Source organism: Plecotus auritus (genome assembly GCF_963455305.1).
Source record: "Plecotus auritus genome assembly, chromosome: 5".
NCBI classification, from domain to species: domain Eukaryota; kingdom Metazoa; phylum Chordata; class Mammalia; order Chiroptera; family Vespertilionidae; genus Plecotus; species Plecotus auritus.
Window position 1 is genome coordinate 7663990 of NC_137776.1, and position 13482 is coordinate 7677471.

General features: G+C 42.4%; 2 protein-coding genes across 2 annotated transcripts in view; one reads left to right on the forward strand and one right to left on the reverse strand.

The window, feature by feature from the left end:
* LOC308247880 (MOB-like protein phocein) overlaps positions 1 to 13482 on the forward strand; it is a 45536-nt gene that overhangs the window by 14073 nt on the left and 17981 nt on the right. The window lies entirely within an intron of this gene.
* On the reverse strand, positions 151 to 1188 carry LOC308248192 (E3 ubiquitin-protein ligase Siah1-like; the record flags this gene model as incomplete). The annotated part of the gene is made up of 1 exon (XM_080668237.1): positions 151 to 1188. The coding sequence occupies one exon, from the start codon at positions 1186 to 1188 to the stop codon at positions 151 to 153; it is 1038 nt and encodes a 345-aa protein (XP_080524363.1).

The following is a 13482-nucleotide window of genomic DNA, read 5'->3' on the forward strand; positions in this document are numbered from 1 at the left end:
CCTGTATTTAACAGCCTTTCCTTTTATTTACCTACATGCGACTAGTCCACCTGCCAAAAGTGTCAGGTGGGCAGGCAGAAGAGTCCCTATTCTCTGTGAAATCGAATGCAACGGTTTTAAACACTGGCCAGAAAATGTTGCATCGCCATCTCACCGCATGGAAATAGTTACACGGATGCCTAGATTGCCGTTTTCTGCAAAAAGATGTGCGATTCTGGTGTCAAAGATCAGACAGTCACTGCTTAGAATGGCTGATGCAATTCCCTCATGAATCGATCGGGGAGTGTCTTCCCAAGTCATTCGCCGCCTGTGACCATTTAGCTCGAGTCGATACGCAAACTTCTCCGCTTGCTTGCGCGTTCCCATCAGCTGCACAATCGCAAAGAACTGCTGGTGCCCGTCACACTTCTCCTGCTTCTTCAGGACTAACATGAAGTGGAAGCCGAAGCAGGACTGCATCATCACCCAGTCCACAGTCCCGGGGAGGTGGATGTCCGTGGCGAGGAAGACGATGTCCTCCCCCTGCAGGGTGGTGATGGACTTGTGCTGGTGCATCAGATGGGGCATCACGGCGTCCAGCGAGCCTTGCCACCGGCAGCACGCGCTGGGGCACGGGCAGGCGTACAGCCGGAACGCGCAGAGCTCTTCGTGGTCCGCCTTCTGGGTGTGCGGCAGAGTTCTTTCGCACCCCGAAATGGCGTGTTTGCAAGGGAAGAGGACTGAGTTGGCCACTTTCTCCATGGCCAAGTTGCGGATGGATCCCAAGGGGCCCCGGCAGGTCGGACAGCAGGTGAGCTTTGGGCGACAGTTGCTACAGATCAGATGGCCGCTCTGACACTGCAGAGTGGGCGGCAACGCGTAGTCAAAGCACACGGGACACTCAAAGAGACTGGCCAGGTCGCTGTGGGACGCGGTGGTGCCTGGCAGGGTGGGCACCTTCGGGGAAGGGGTGCACTTGGAGGTCCCCGTAGGTAACGCGGTGGAGGTCCGGCGGCTCATCTGCAAGAGCGTGGCCCAGGTGTTCCACATGCTCAAGGTGTAAGTCTGGGGGAGTCGAGAAAGGACCCCAAAGTACCGGAGACACGAAGCCCGGGGAAACCGAGGCTTATAATCAAAGGCCCGAGCCTCCCGGTCAAGCCACTGGCGCAGCCTCCTCCCCAACGACATAAACAGGGGAGGAGGCTGCATTCTTGCCAGCGCACAATGCAGGCGCGGGCCGGGGCGGGAGAACGCGGGCGGGCACCCGGAGCCGAACGGAACGGCCCGCCCGGCGTGCGGGGAGGGGCTGCGGAAACGGCCGGCGGGCCCCCGCCCAGCTGAGCTCCGCCACGTGGGCCAGGTACCGGGTCCCTGCCTCCCCGGCCTCCAGAGCGCGTCCCCGCCCGCGCCCGTGGTTTCCTTTCTTCGTTTGTTTGTTTGTTTAATTAATCGGAATAATATATACTATATAATAGAGCAGAATAATGTAAACTACAGTATTGTAAGTTTCTACCACATTTAAAATTTTATTTTAGTATATTTTTATTGAGTTCAGAGAGAGGGAGAGAGGGATAGAAACATCAATGTTGAGAGACAGGGGGATGGGAGAGGGTTATGGGCGGGGGGAAGGGGACATATGTAATACTTTCAGCAATAAAGATTTATTTAAAAAATGATGAGAGAGAAAGAATCATTGATTGGCTGCCTCCTGTGCGCCCTACACCAGGGATCCAGCTTGCAACTCGGGGAATCGCACCTCTTGCTTCATAGGTTGATGCTCAACCACTGAGCCAAGCCAGGGCCCGCATTTTTCTTTATCCATTCATCTGGTAGATGGACATTTAGGTTGTTTCCACATCTTGGTCACTGTGAATTGGACATTCGGTTATTTCCACGTCTTTGCCACTGTGGATGATGCTGCAGGTTAATAGGGAAGTGCTAATCTCTCTTTGAGATTCAATTTTTGTAGGATAAAATATCCAGAGTAGGATTGCTAGATAGAATGACAGCTCTATAACTGGTTTTGAGAAATCTCCATATTGTTTTCCATAGTGGCCCCACCATTTTGCATTCCCACCAACATGGATCATAAGGTTTTATATATTAGAGGTACTAACTTGTCACATTTGTTTCCTAGTTCAATGTGCAGTTTTATGACTTAATGTCAGAAGTCACACGTCATTTGCACAGTATCCTATTGGTTATACAAGTCAGCCCAGTTCAGTGTGAGGGAGAACCACACAAATGTGTAAATACCAGAAGATAATAATCATTGAGGGACATCTTGGTGGCTGGCTACCACAATCACCAATTTGATCAAATATTCTAGAATTCTAGAGAAAAAGTGCCATGAAAGTTTAATATTTCATTCATCTGTCGTCAAAGTTGTCTAAGTTTGAACTCTTTATAAATCCCAATAATTTTGTCTATGACAATTTTCTTTTTTTTTTTTTTAAATATATATTTTATTGATTTTTCACAGAGAGGAAGGGAGAGGGATAGAGAGTTAGAAACATCGATGAGAGAGAAACATCAATCAGCCGCCTCCTGCACACCCCCTACTGGAGATGTGCCCGCAACCAAAGTACATGCCCTTGATCGGAATCGAACCTGGGACCATTTAGTCCACAGGCCGACGCTCTATCCACTGAGCCAAACCGGTCAGGGCTATGACAATTTTCATAGCAAATAATTTTCAAATATGTTGAAATATATGTATAAAATCATATATAGGCACTAATTTGTTCAACTATGAAATACATCCCCATGCTTTCCTCCTGCTTCAACTTTGCTTGTCCTGGAATGAAATCTCCTGCATCTCTGTGATGGTTGATGGGGTCCCAGACTTGGAAATGTTCAGTGGCAGAAAAAGGGACCACCACTTTTGGTATTTCCTCCAGAGCAAGAAAAGTCTTTCCCCAAAGTGCTCCATCAGATATCCTTTCATATCTCTTTAGGCTAAATTGGAGTCACATGTTTATTCTTTAAAAAACAAACTGATTTTAGAGGGAGGAAGAGAGAGAGAGAGAGAGAAACATCAATTTATTGTTCCACTTATTTAAGCATTTGATGGTTGATTCTTGTATATGCCCTGACCAGGCTTTGGACCCACATCTTTGGTATATGGGGACGACACTCTAACCAATTGAGCTATCTGGCCAGGGACATGTTTATTCTTTAAACATTGGCGTACACCAGCAATTTTCAACCAGTGTGCCATGGCAAGAATTTGTAAAACCTGAAATACCTGACTATTTAGTCAGGGTCACTGACCTCTTTTCCCGATAGTTGTCACATCCAAAATGACAATAACCAACACAGCAATAGCTGTCCCATATGAATGAATCAAAATTATACCTATAGAAATCTAAAAAATCCCTAAGTCTGCCTATGTTCCCCCTAAAATTCCTGCTTCACTAGGAACCCACACTCTCAGGCTTGTTCACAGTCTGCCTGCAGCAATTTATCAAAACTTCTGTCAAATTTCCGGTGCCCCCTGCAGGCTTGTTTGGCTTTTTCTGCTTTTACACAGAGCCATCAATCCTGGTACAAGTGGACATTGAGACGAAACATCCAGACAAGCGTGGAAAATGCTACCTTGTCCCTGTCTTAGCTGCAGTGAGTGAACAGCCCTGGGAAAGCTTGGAGTCATAGGTTATCCCCCTGAGCACAAGTATCCTACATCAGCTGCAGACCGAGCTGCAGTGCTGTCTAGAATCAGAAAGATCAGTATTACAGATCCGAGGGAATAATGGCGGCGGAATAGACAGACGTGTTCCGAGCCTTGTCCCGGAGCAGAAAGAAAGAACAGCTGAGGGACGCACAAGGAGTGTTTGTTGGCTGGTTGGGAGACAGCTGAATTCCAGAAGGAGGTGGGGGACTGCTGAACGGGGTTCCCCTGACCTGGCAGCACCAACTGCGGCTGGGTCCCCTCCCGGAGCTGCGGGCTTGGACGTGGAGTCTGCGCCATCTTGATCCGGAAAGTGGAGCTTATCTGAAGCCTGAGAATCCACAACTGCGGCACCCCAGGAACAGCTGCGAGCCCCAGAACAACGCTCCCCAACTGGCGCAAGCACACGGGTTCAGAGGAGCTCTACACTCCACCACGGAAAGGTCAGATTTCGCCTGGGATAAGGTGAGGTCTCTGGTCCCGGCGGGAGAGAGGAACGCGCGTTTTGCGGGAGCTGGAGGACCAGGGAAGTCTGTGCCTAGAAAAGTCCGTGGCTGTAGGGGCTGGCGTGATCTGTGATTGTGGAAAGGGGTCCTCAGAGCTGCTAAGAGAAGGGCACTCTAAAAAGCAACCCATTTTGATCTGAAGTGCAGGGACACCCTAAGAATTTCAGGCTGTCCAGACTTACGCGCAGCCCGTGCGCTCCCTTTGTGCCTGGGTTTACTCGCAGTCCTGGAGTTCGCACACTTGGGCTTTTTCCTCTTCAAATCCTTGCTTCTGATTACTAAGCCCAATACATAGGATCACCCAGTTGGGGACACCCTGGGAGACTGCAGGGGAAAGTTGTTTTTCTGGAACCTGGGGATCGGAGCGGGGAGTGACCATCAGAGAGTCAGCTCTGAGGCAGACCACGCCCACAGGCCGGTGGCAGTGCCACAGGGAAAGAAGGCTCTAACACTGCCTAGAGAGGCCATAGATAGACCCGGAAGTCAATCCAGAAACACTGCCACCCAGGGGCTGAATCACAAATTGACTCTTGCGTAATCAAAAATAAAGGACTACGAGAAATTAAGACACACCGCCTGCTTAAAATCAGGACTGGCTTACAACACCGAAGAGCAGTGGATCGCAGGGAACTGCAATACTGTCTGGACTGAGAAACAGGCGTGCCAAACAGAAAAACAGAGGAAGTGAATGACCTTCACTACTTCACATTTTATTTTTACCTTTTATTTTTTTATTTTTTTATTTTTTTTTTATTTTCATTTTTTGCATCTTTTAATCAAGAAACTTTTTTTTCTTTTTTCATCACTTGATTTTACCTTTTTAATGATTACATTTTTATTTTCAATCCGTATTATTACTACTGCTATTTTATCTTTTTTTTTTTTTAAAGTGTCATTTTATTTTCTCTTCATTTTATTTTGGGATTAGGGTTCTACATTCTATTTTTTATCTTTCCTTTAGCATCGTTTTACTCTATCTCAACTCTACCTTTAGGCCATCACTCTCTTCCCAACCTCCCCCTTTTCAGTGTCCTGTTTGTCTTACCCTTTTACTGCTTTAGATTTTCCCTATTCTTTCTGTTTACCCCTTGTTAAAATTTCACCCTACTTACATATCTAATCTCTAATCCCCTGCTCCAAGTCCACATACACCTCTCCCTTCGCTGTCTGAGCTATCCATAAACTTGTCCTTCTCTCTGTCCTTTTGTTGTTGTTTGCTTGAATGTAGATTATATCCAATTTTTATGCTGTTTTTGTGAGATTGTTTTGCTTATTCTTCTTTTGTTTATTTTTTTGTTTGTTTTGTGCTTCAGCTTTCCCTTGCCTCAATCCATATTAGTTGGTGTTGTAGTTTGTATTAATCCCCAGGCACTTGTTGCTGGCATTTGCTGGGATTAGTGATTGTTCTATTGGAGTTTTATCCCCAATATATATAGTCTGTTCCCCTTTCTCTCTTAGTCACTTTCTTGTCTCTCTTACTTTTTTTTTCTCTCTTTACTTTCCCTTTTCCCAATTTCATTTTCACACTCCTTTTTTCTTTTTTTCTTTCTTTCTTTCTTTTTTCCTCTTCTTCTTTCTCTCCTATCACCTAATTTGCCTTTCTCTGGTGGTCACCTTTATTGGAGGTTATTAATATCGTGAATACATTCCTGTTCAGTGCCTTGTGAGTTGTACCTGGTAGTGTTGTATTTTGTGCCTTTAAATCAACCCAGGAGAGAGAGAACTACATAACCAGACACCCAGAGAAGAGAGACCATGGGGAGACAAAGAAGCAGCCCGCATATGAAAGAAAAGCAGGCATCACCAGAAAAGGAAGTAAACGAAATGGAGGCAAGCAACCTTCCAGAAAAAGAATTCAGAGAAATGGTCATAAGGTGGCTGAAAAGAATGGAAGACAAATTCGACAATATGAGCAAGAACCAAGAGGAAATGAAGAAGAACCAAGAAGAAATGAAAAATGACATCGCTGCTGTAAAGAACTCAATAGAAAGCATCAAGAGTAGACTAGAAGAAGCAGAGGACCGCATCAGTGAGCTAGAAGACAAGATGGAAAAAAATACCCAAGAAAAGCAACTTCTAGAAAAAAAAATTAAAAGGCAGGAGGAGAGTCTAAGGGAACTTTGGGACAACACGAAACAAAACAACATCCGCATAATAGGGGTTCCAGAAGGAAAGGAAGCTGAGCAAGGAATAGAAAACCTCTTTGAAGAAATAATGACAGAAAATTTCCCAGATATAGGGAAGAAAAAACCCACACAAATCCAAGAAGCTCACAGAGTCCCAAGTAAAATGAACCCCAAAAGACCGACGCCAAGGCACATTATAATTAAATTGGCAAACACCAACGACAAAGTAAGAATCTTAAAAGCAGCAAGAGAGAGACAGAAAGTTACATACAAAGGAACCCCCATCAGACTAGCAACTGATTTCTCAACAGAAACTCATCAGGCCAGAAGGGAATGGAATGAAATATACAAAGTCATGCAAAGGAAGGGGCTGAATCCAAGAATACTGTACCCAGCAAGGCTGTCAATCAAAATTGAAGGTGAAATCAGGAGCTTCACAGACAAAAAAGGACTAAGGGAATTTATTACCACCAAACCAGCAATGCAAGAAATGCTAAAGGGTCTACTGTAAAAAAAAAAAAAAAAGAAAGAAAGAAACAGGAAGCGAAGAAGTAACACAGGGGTAAAGAATAGGAATGGCGACAAATAAGTACCTATCAATAATAACTTTAAATGTAAATGGATTAAATGCCCCAATCAAAAGACATAGGGTAACAGATTGGATAAGAAAACACGACCCATATATCTGCTGTCTACAAGAAACCCACCTCAGAAAAAAAGACGCACACAGACTGAGGGTGAAGGGATGGAAAAAGGTTTTCCAGGCAAATGGAACTGAAAAAAAAGCTGGGGTAGCAATACTTATTTCTGACAAATTAGATCTCAAACTGAAGGACATAACAAGAGATAAGGAAGGCCATTTCATAATACTAAAGGGAGCAATCCAACAAGAAGAAATAACTCTGGTAAACATATATGCACCCAATACAGGAGCACCCAAATACATAAAAAAACTCCTGGAGGATATTAAGGGAGACATTGACAGCAATACAATCATAGTAGGAGACTTTAATACCCCACTATCACCATTGGACAAATCCTCTAAACAAAACATCAGCAAAGAAACATCAATCCTAAATGACTCACTAGACCAGATGGAATTAATTGACATCTTCAGAACATTTCACCCCAAAGCCACAGAATATACATTCTTCTCAAGCGCACATGGGTCATTTTCAAAGATAGACCATATGTTGGGACATAGGCAAAGTCTCTTCAAATTCAAGAAGATAGAAATCATATCAAGCATCTTCTCAGACCACAGTGGCATAAAACTGGAAATCAACTACAATAAAAACAACCCAAAGAAATCAAACACATGGAGACTAAACAGCATGCTATTAAACCATGACTGGGTTACCAGAGAGATCAAAGAAGAAATAAAAAACATCATGACAACAAATGACAATGAAAACACTACAATCCAAAATCTATGGGACACAGCGAAAGCAGTCTTGAGAGGGAAGTTCATAGCTCTACAAGCCTACTGCAAAAAACAAGAAACAGGGGTAATAAATTACCTAACCCAACAACTCAAAGAGTTAGAAAAAGAGCAACAAGAAAAGCCCAGTGTAAGCAGAAGGAAGGAAATAATAAAGATCAGAGCACAGATAAACGACATAGAGACCAAAGAAACAATACAAAAGATCAACAAAACCAAGAGCTGGTTCTTTGAAAGGATAAACAAGATTGATGAACCTCTAGCCAGGCTCACCAAGAAGCAAAGGGAGAGGACCCAAATAAACAAGATCAGAAATGAAAGAGGTGAAATAACAACAGATCCCGCCGAAATACAAAGGATTGTTAAAAAATACTATGAACAACTCTATTCCAACAAACTGGACAACCTGGAGGAAATGGACATATTCCTAGAAAAATATAACCTTCCAAAACTCAATCAGGAAGAATCTAAACAGCTCAACATGCCAGTAACTATGGAAGAAATTGAAGCAGTCATCAAAGAGCTTCCGGCAAACAAAAGCCCGGGGCCAGACGGCTTCACAGGAGAGTTCTACCAAACATTCAAGGAAGAACTAAAACCTATCCTCCTCAGACTATTCCAAAAAATTCAAGAGGAAGGAACACTTCCCAGCTCCTTCTATGAAGCCAGCATCACCCTCATACCAAAACCAGATAAAGACAACACAATGAAGGAGAATTACAGGCCAATATCCCTCATGAATGTAGATGCCAAAATCCTCAATAAAATTCTAGCAAATAGGATCCAGCAGTACATCAGAAAGATCATACACCATGACCAAGTAGGATTTATCCCAGGAATGCAAGGATGGTTCAATATCCGCAAATCAATAAATGTGATACATCACATAAACAAATTGAGAGATAAAAATCACATAGTCATATCAATTGATGCAGAAAAAGCATTTGACAAAATCCAACACCCTTTCTTGATAAAAACTCTCAACAAGGTGGGAATAGAAGGATCATACCTCAACATAATAAAAGCTATATATGATAAACCCACAGCTAACATCATACTCAATGGGCAAAAACTAAAACCATTTCCCCTAAGAACAGGAACAAGACAGGGATGCCCACTCTCACCACTCCTGTTTGACATAGTACTGGAAGTATTAGCCACTGCAATTAGACAAGAAGAAGAAATAAAAGGCATCCAAATTGGAAAAGAAGAAGTAAAGCTGTCCTTATTTGCAGATGACATGATATTGTACATAAAAAACCCGAAAGACTCCATCAAAAAACTAACAGACTTAATAAATGAATTCGGCAATGTAGCAGGATACAAAATTAACACCAAGAAATCTATGGCATTTCTATACACCAACAATGAACTTACAGAAAGAGAGACTAAAAAAGCAATCCCATTTTCCATCGCACCAAAAAAATTAAGATACTTAGGAATAAACCTAACCAAGGAGGTAAAAGACCTATATGCGGAAAACTACAGGACACTGAAAAAAGAGATAGAGGAAGATGTAAACAGATGGAAGAACATACCATGTTCATGGATTGGTAGAATCAACATCATTAAAATGTCCATACTACCCAAAGCAATCTATAGATTCAATGCACTCCCCATTAAAATACCAACGGCGTATTTCACAGACCTAGAAAGAACTCTCCAAAAATTCATCTGGAATAAAAAAAGACCCCGAATAGCCACAGCAATCCTGAGAAAGAAGAATAAAGTAGGAGGGATCTCAATACCAGATTTCAAGCTGTATTACAAAGCCACTGTCATCAAAACAGCCTGGTACTGGCACAAGAACAGACATATAGATCAATGGAACAGAATAGAGAATCCAGATATCGACCCAAACCAATATGCGCATTTAATATTTGACAAAGGAGGCATGAGCATACAATGGAGTCAAGACAGTCTCTTTAATAAATGGTGTTGGGAAAATTGGACAGATACATGCAAAAAAATGAAACTAGATCACCAACTTACACCATACACAAAAATAAACTCAAAATGGGTACAGGACTTAAATATAAGACGGGAAACCATAAAAATACTGGAGGAATCCACAGGCAGCAAAATCTCAGACATATGCCAAAAGAACTTTTTCAGTGATACTGCCCCTAGGGTAATGGAAGCCAAACAGAAAATAAACAAATGGGACTACATCAAAATAAAAAGCTTTTGCACAGCAAAAGAAACCATCAACAAAACAACAAGAAACCCCACTGTATGGGAGAACATATTTGCAAATGGTATCACTGATAAAGGTTTAATTTCCAACATCTACAGGCAGCTTATACAACTTAATAAAAGGAAGATAAATGATCCAATAAAAAAATGGGCAACGGACCTAAATAGAAGCTTTTCGAAAGAAGACAGAAGGAAGGCCAAGAGACACATGAAAACATGCTCAAAGTCACTAATTATCCGAGAGATGCAAATCAAAACAACAATGCGATACCATCTCACACCTGTCAGAATGGCTATCATCAACAAATCAACAAACGACAAGTGTTGGCGAGGATGCGGAGAAAAAGGAACCCTCGTGCACTGCTGGTGGGAATGCAGACTGGTGCAGCCACTGTGGAGAACAGTATGGAGTTTCCTCAAAAAACTGAAAATGGAACTCCCATTTGACCCAGTAATCCCACTCCTAGGAATATATCCTAAGAAACCAGAAACACCAATCAGAAAGGATATATGCACCCCTATGTTCATAGCAGCACAATTTACAATAGCTAAGATTTGGAAACAGCCTAAATGCCCATCAGCAGATGACTGGATCAGAAAACTATGGTACATCTACACAATGGAATACTATGCTGCCGTAAAAAAGAAGGAATTACTACCATTTGTAGGCACTTGGATGGAATTAGAGAACATTATGCTAAGTGAAATAAGCCAGTCAATGAAAGAAAAATACCACATGATCCCACTCATTTGGGGATAATGAAAAACATTATAAACTGATGAACAAAAAGATAGTTACAGAGGCAGTAAAGCATCAAACAGACTGTCAAATTACAGTGGTAAGGTTAGGGAGAGGTGGGGGAAATAAGAGATCAACTGAAGGACTTATATGCATGTATATAAGAGTAACCAACGGATGCAAAACATTGGGGGGTGAGGGCATATATGGGAGTGGGGTGGGGGTCGGGGGCAATGATAAGATATGTACACATATAATACCTTAATAAAAATTTGAAAAAAGAAAAAATAAATAAATAAATAAAGTATTACATAAAAAAAAAAAAAAAATTATACCTATATTTTTTCAGATCAGCAAAAAATGTATATTTTGGTGTGCTGCAGAATTTTAGTAACTAGTTTATGTGTGCCATGAGGTGAAAAGGTTGAACATCACTGGCTTAGACCAATGGGGATTCATAATTCAGCTGGAGATGGGTATACCTATCCCAGGTCCTATAGGGGAAAATGGATACTGAGCAAGATCAAAGGGGAGGATAGAAAGCAGGCAACCAACAGGGGCTGCTTCAATACTTAAGACATTCTGCTTTGTCTTAAATGTCTCCCCCTTTCCCATTCATTTTTATTTTTTGAGGAAAGGAGCTTATACTTCCTATTCATGTTTCTCAGCTCCTGCTCAGTGCCTTACTACACATAACAGGCATTCACTATTTTATTTGATTTTAAAATTCGCCCAAAGAATTTCATACTGATATTTAAAATATATATATTTTATTGATTTTTTACAGAGAGGAAGGGAGAGAGATAGAGTGTTAGAAACATTGATGAGAGAGAAACATTGATCAGCGGCCTCCTACATACCTCCCACTGGGGATGTGCCCGCAACATGCCCTTGACCGGAATCAAACTTGGGACCTTGCAGTCGGCAGGCCAACACTCTATCCACTGAGCCAAACCGGTTAGGGCAGTGGTCGGCAAACTCATTAGTCAACAGAGCCGCAGTTTGCCGACCACTGGGTTAGGGCATGACAGATATTTTTTAAAATACATTTTTTTTAAATGTATTTTATTGATATTTTACAGAGAGGAAGGGAGAGGGATAGAGAGCTAGAAACATCAATGAGAGAGAAACATCAATCAGCTGCCTCCTGCACACCTCCCACTGGGAATGTGCCCGCAACCAAGGTACATGCCCTTGACCGGAATCGAACCTGGGACCTTTCAGTACGCAGGCCGATGCTCTATCCACTGAGCCAAACCGGTTTCGGCTAAAATACATTTTTATTGATTTCAGAGAGAGGAAGGGAGAGGGAGAGAGAGATAAAAACATCAGTGATGAGTCCCGGCTGGCATAGCTCAGTGGTTGAGCTTCGACCTATGAATCAGGAGGTCACAGTTCAATTCCTGGTCAAGCCACGTGCCCGGGTTGCAGGGCAGCCGATCAATGATTCTCTCTCATCATTGATGTTTCTATCTCTCTCTCCCTCTCCCTTCCTCTCTAAAATCAATAAAAATATATTTAAAAACACACACAAAAACATCAAGAGTGAGAGAGAGTCATCAGTGGGCTGCCTCCCGTACTCCCCACACCGGGGAATTGATCCAAAAACCCTGGCATGTGCCCTGACCCGGAATTGAACCTTGACCTTCTGGTTCATGGGTCAACACTCAACCCCTGAACCACACTGGCCAGGCTGGATAGATATTTTTGAAATTCCTTATGATACTTTGGATTTATAAAATATTTTCTTCTAAAACTCTACAAGACTTCCAGGAATATTTACTTTTATATTTGCTTTCCTACTCTAAGAGGTAGAGAGAAAGAACTGCTGTGCACTATTTTCATTAAAAAAAAAAAAAAGAAAGAAAAACTTTTATCCCTGACCAGGTAGCTCAGTTGGTTAGAGCATCGTCCCAAAACACCAAGGTTGTGGGTTCTATCTCTGGTTAGGGCACGTGCAAGAATCAATCAAGTGGGTGCGTCAGTGAACCCTGGGTGCGCGAGGGTTTACCGAAATGGTCGCCATTGTGCAAGCTGGGTCAGCCCAAGCGGAACAGTACATTGATGCTCCTTCTCTCCCCCCCCCCCTCTCTAAAACCAATTAAAATTTTTTAATAAAAAGGCAAACTTTTATTTGATAGCTTGTTCAAAGTCTTTGGTCAACAGGCAAGATCATCCAGATTCTCTAGTCCCAGCCCGGAGTTATTTTAAATTTTCCATATTGCCTTTGAGAAGACTACTCCTCCTTTAACCAAAATGTTCCAGTTTTTACTTTATTACATGTCACTTATTATTGAGCATGCTCTGTTTTTCTTTTTCTTCTTCCCTCCAAATTAACCCTGGTTATACAAAGATTTTTGTTTAAAGGTCATAGTCTGCAGACACAGAGGAAGTAAAATGTGAAGGTTATGGGCTAGAGATATTTCAACCCTAAAGAACAAGGTTTTTCCTCTGAACGAGGCCAGAGTCGACATCACATGCAACTTTTTGGACTTTTCAAAGAGATGAATGTGTACTTTGTTCCTGAATTAAAAACCTACTTACTCCTTTTTTCTCTTGTTCTTATCAGATGCACTGAAACAGTATAACAAATATGGGCGTAAGCAAATATTTTTTTTTTTTGATATATTTTATTGATTTTTTACAGAGAGGAAGGAAGAGGGATAGAGAGTTAGAAACATCGATGAGAGAGAAACATCGATCAGCTGCCTCCTGCACACCTCCTACTGGGGATGTGCCCGCAACCAAGTTACGTGCCCTTGACTGGAATCGAACCTGGGACCTTTCAGTCCGCAGGCTGACGCTCTATCCACTGAGCCAAACCG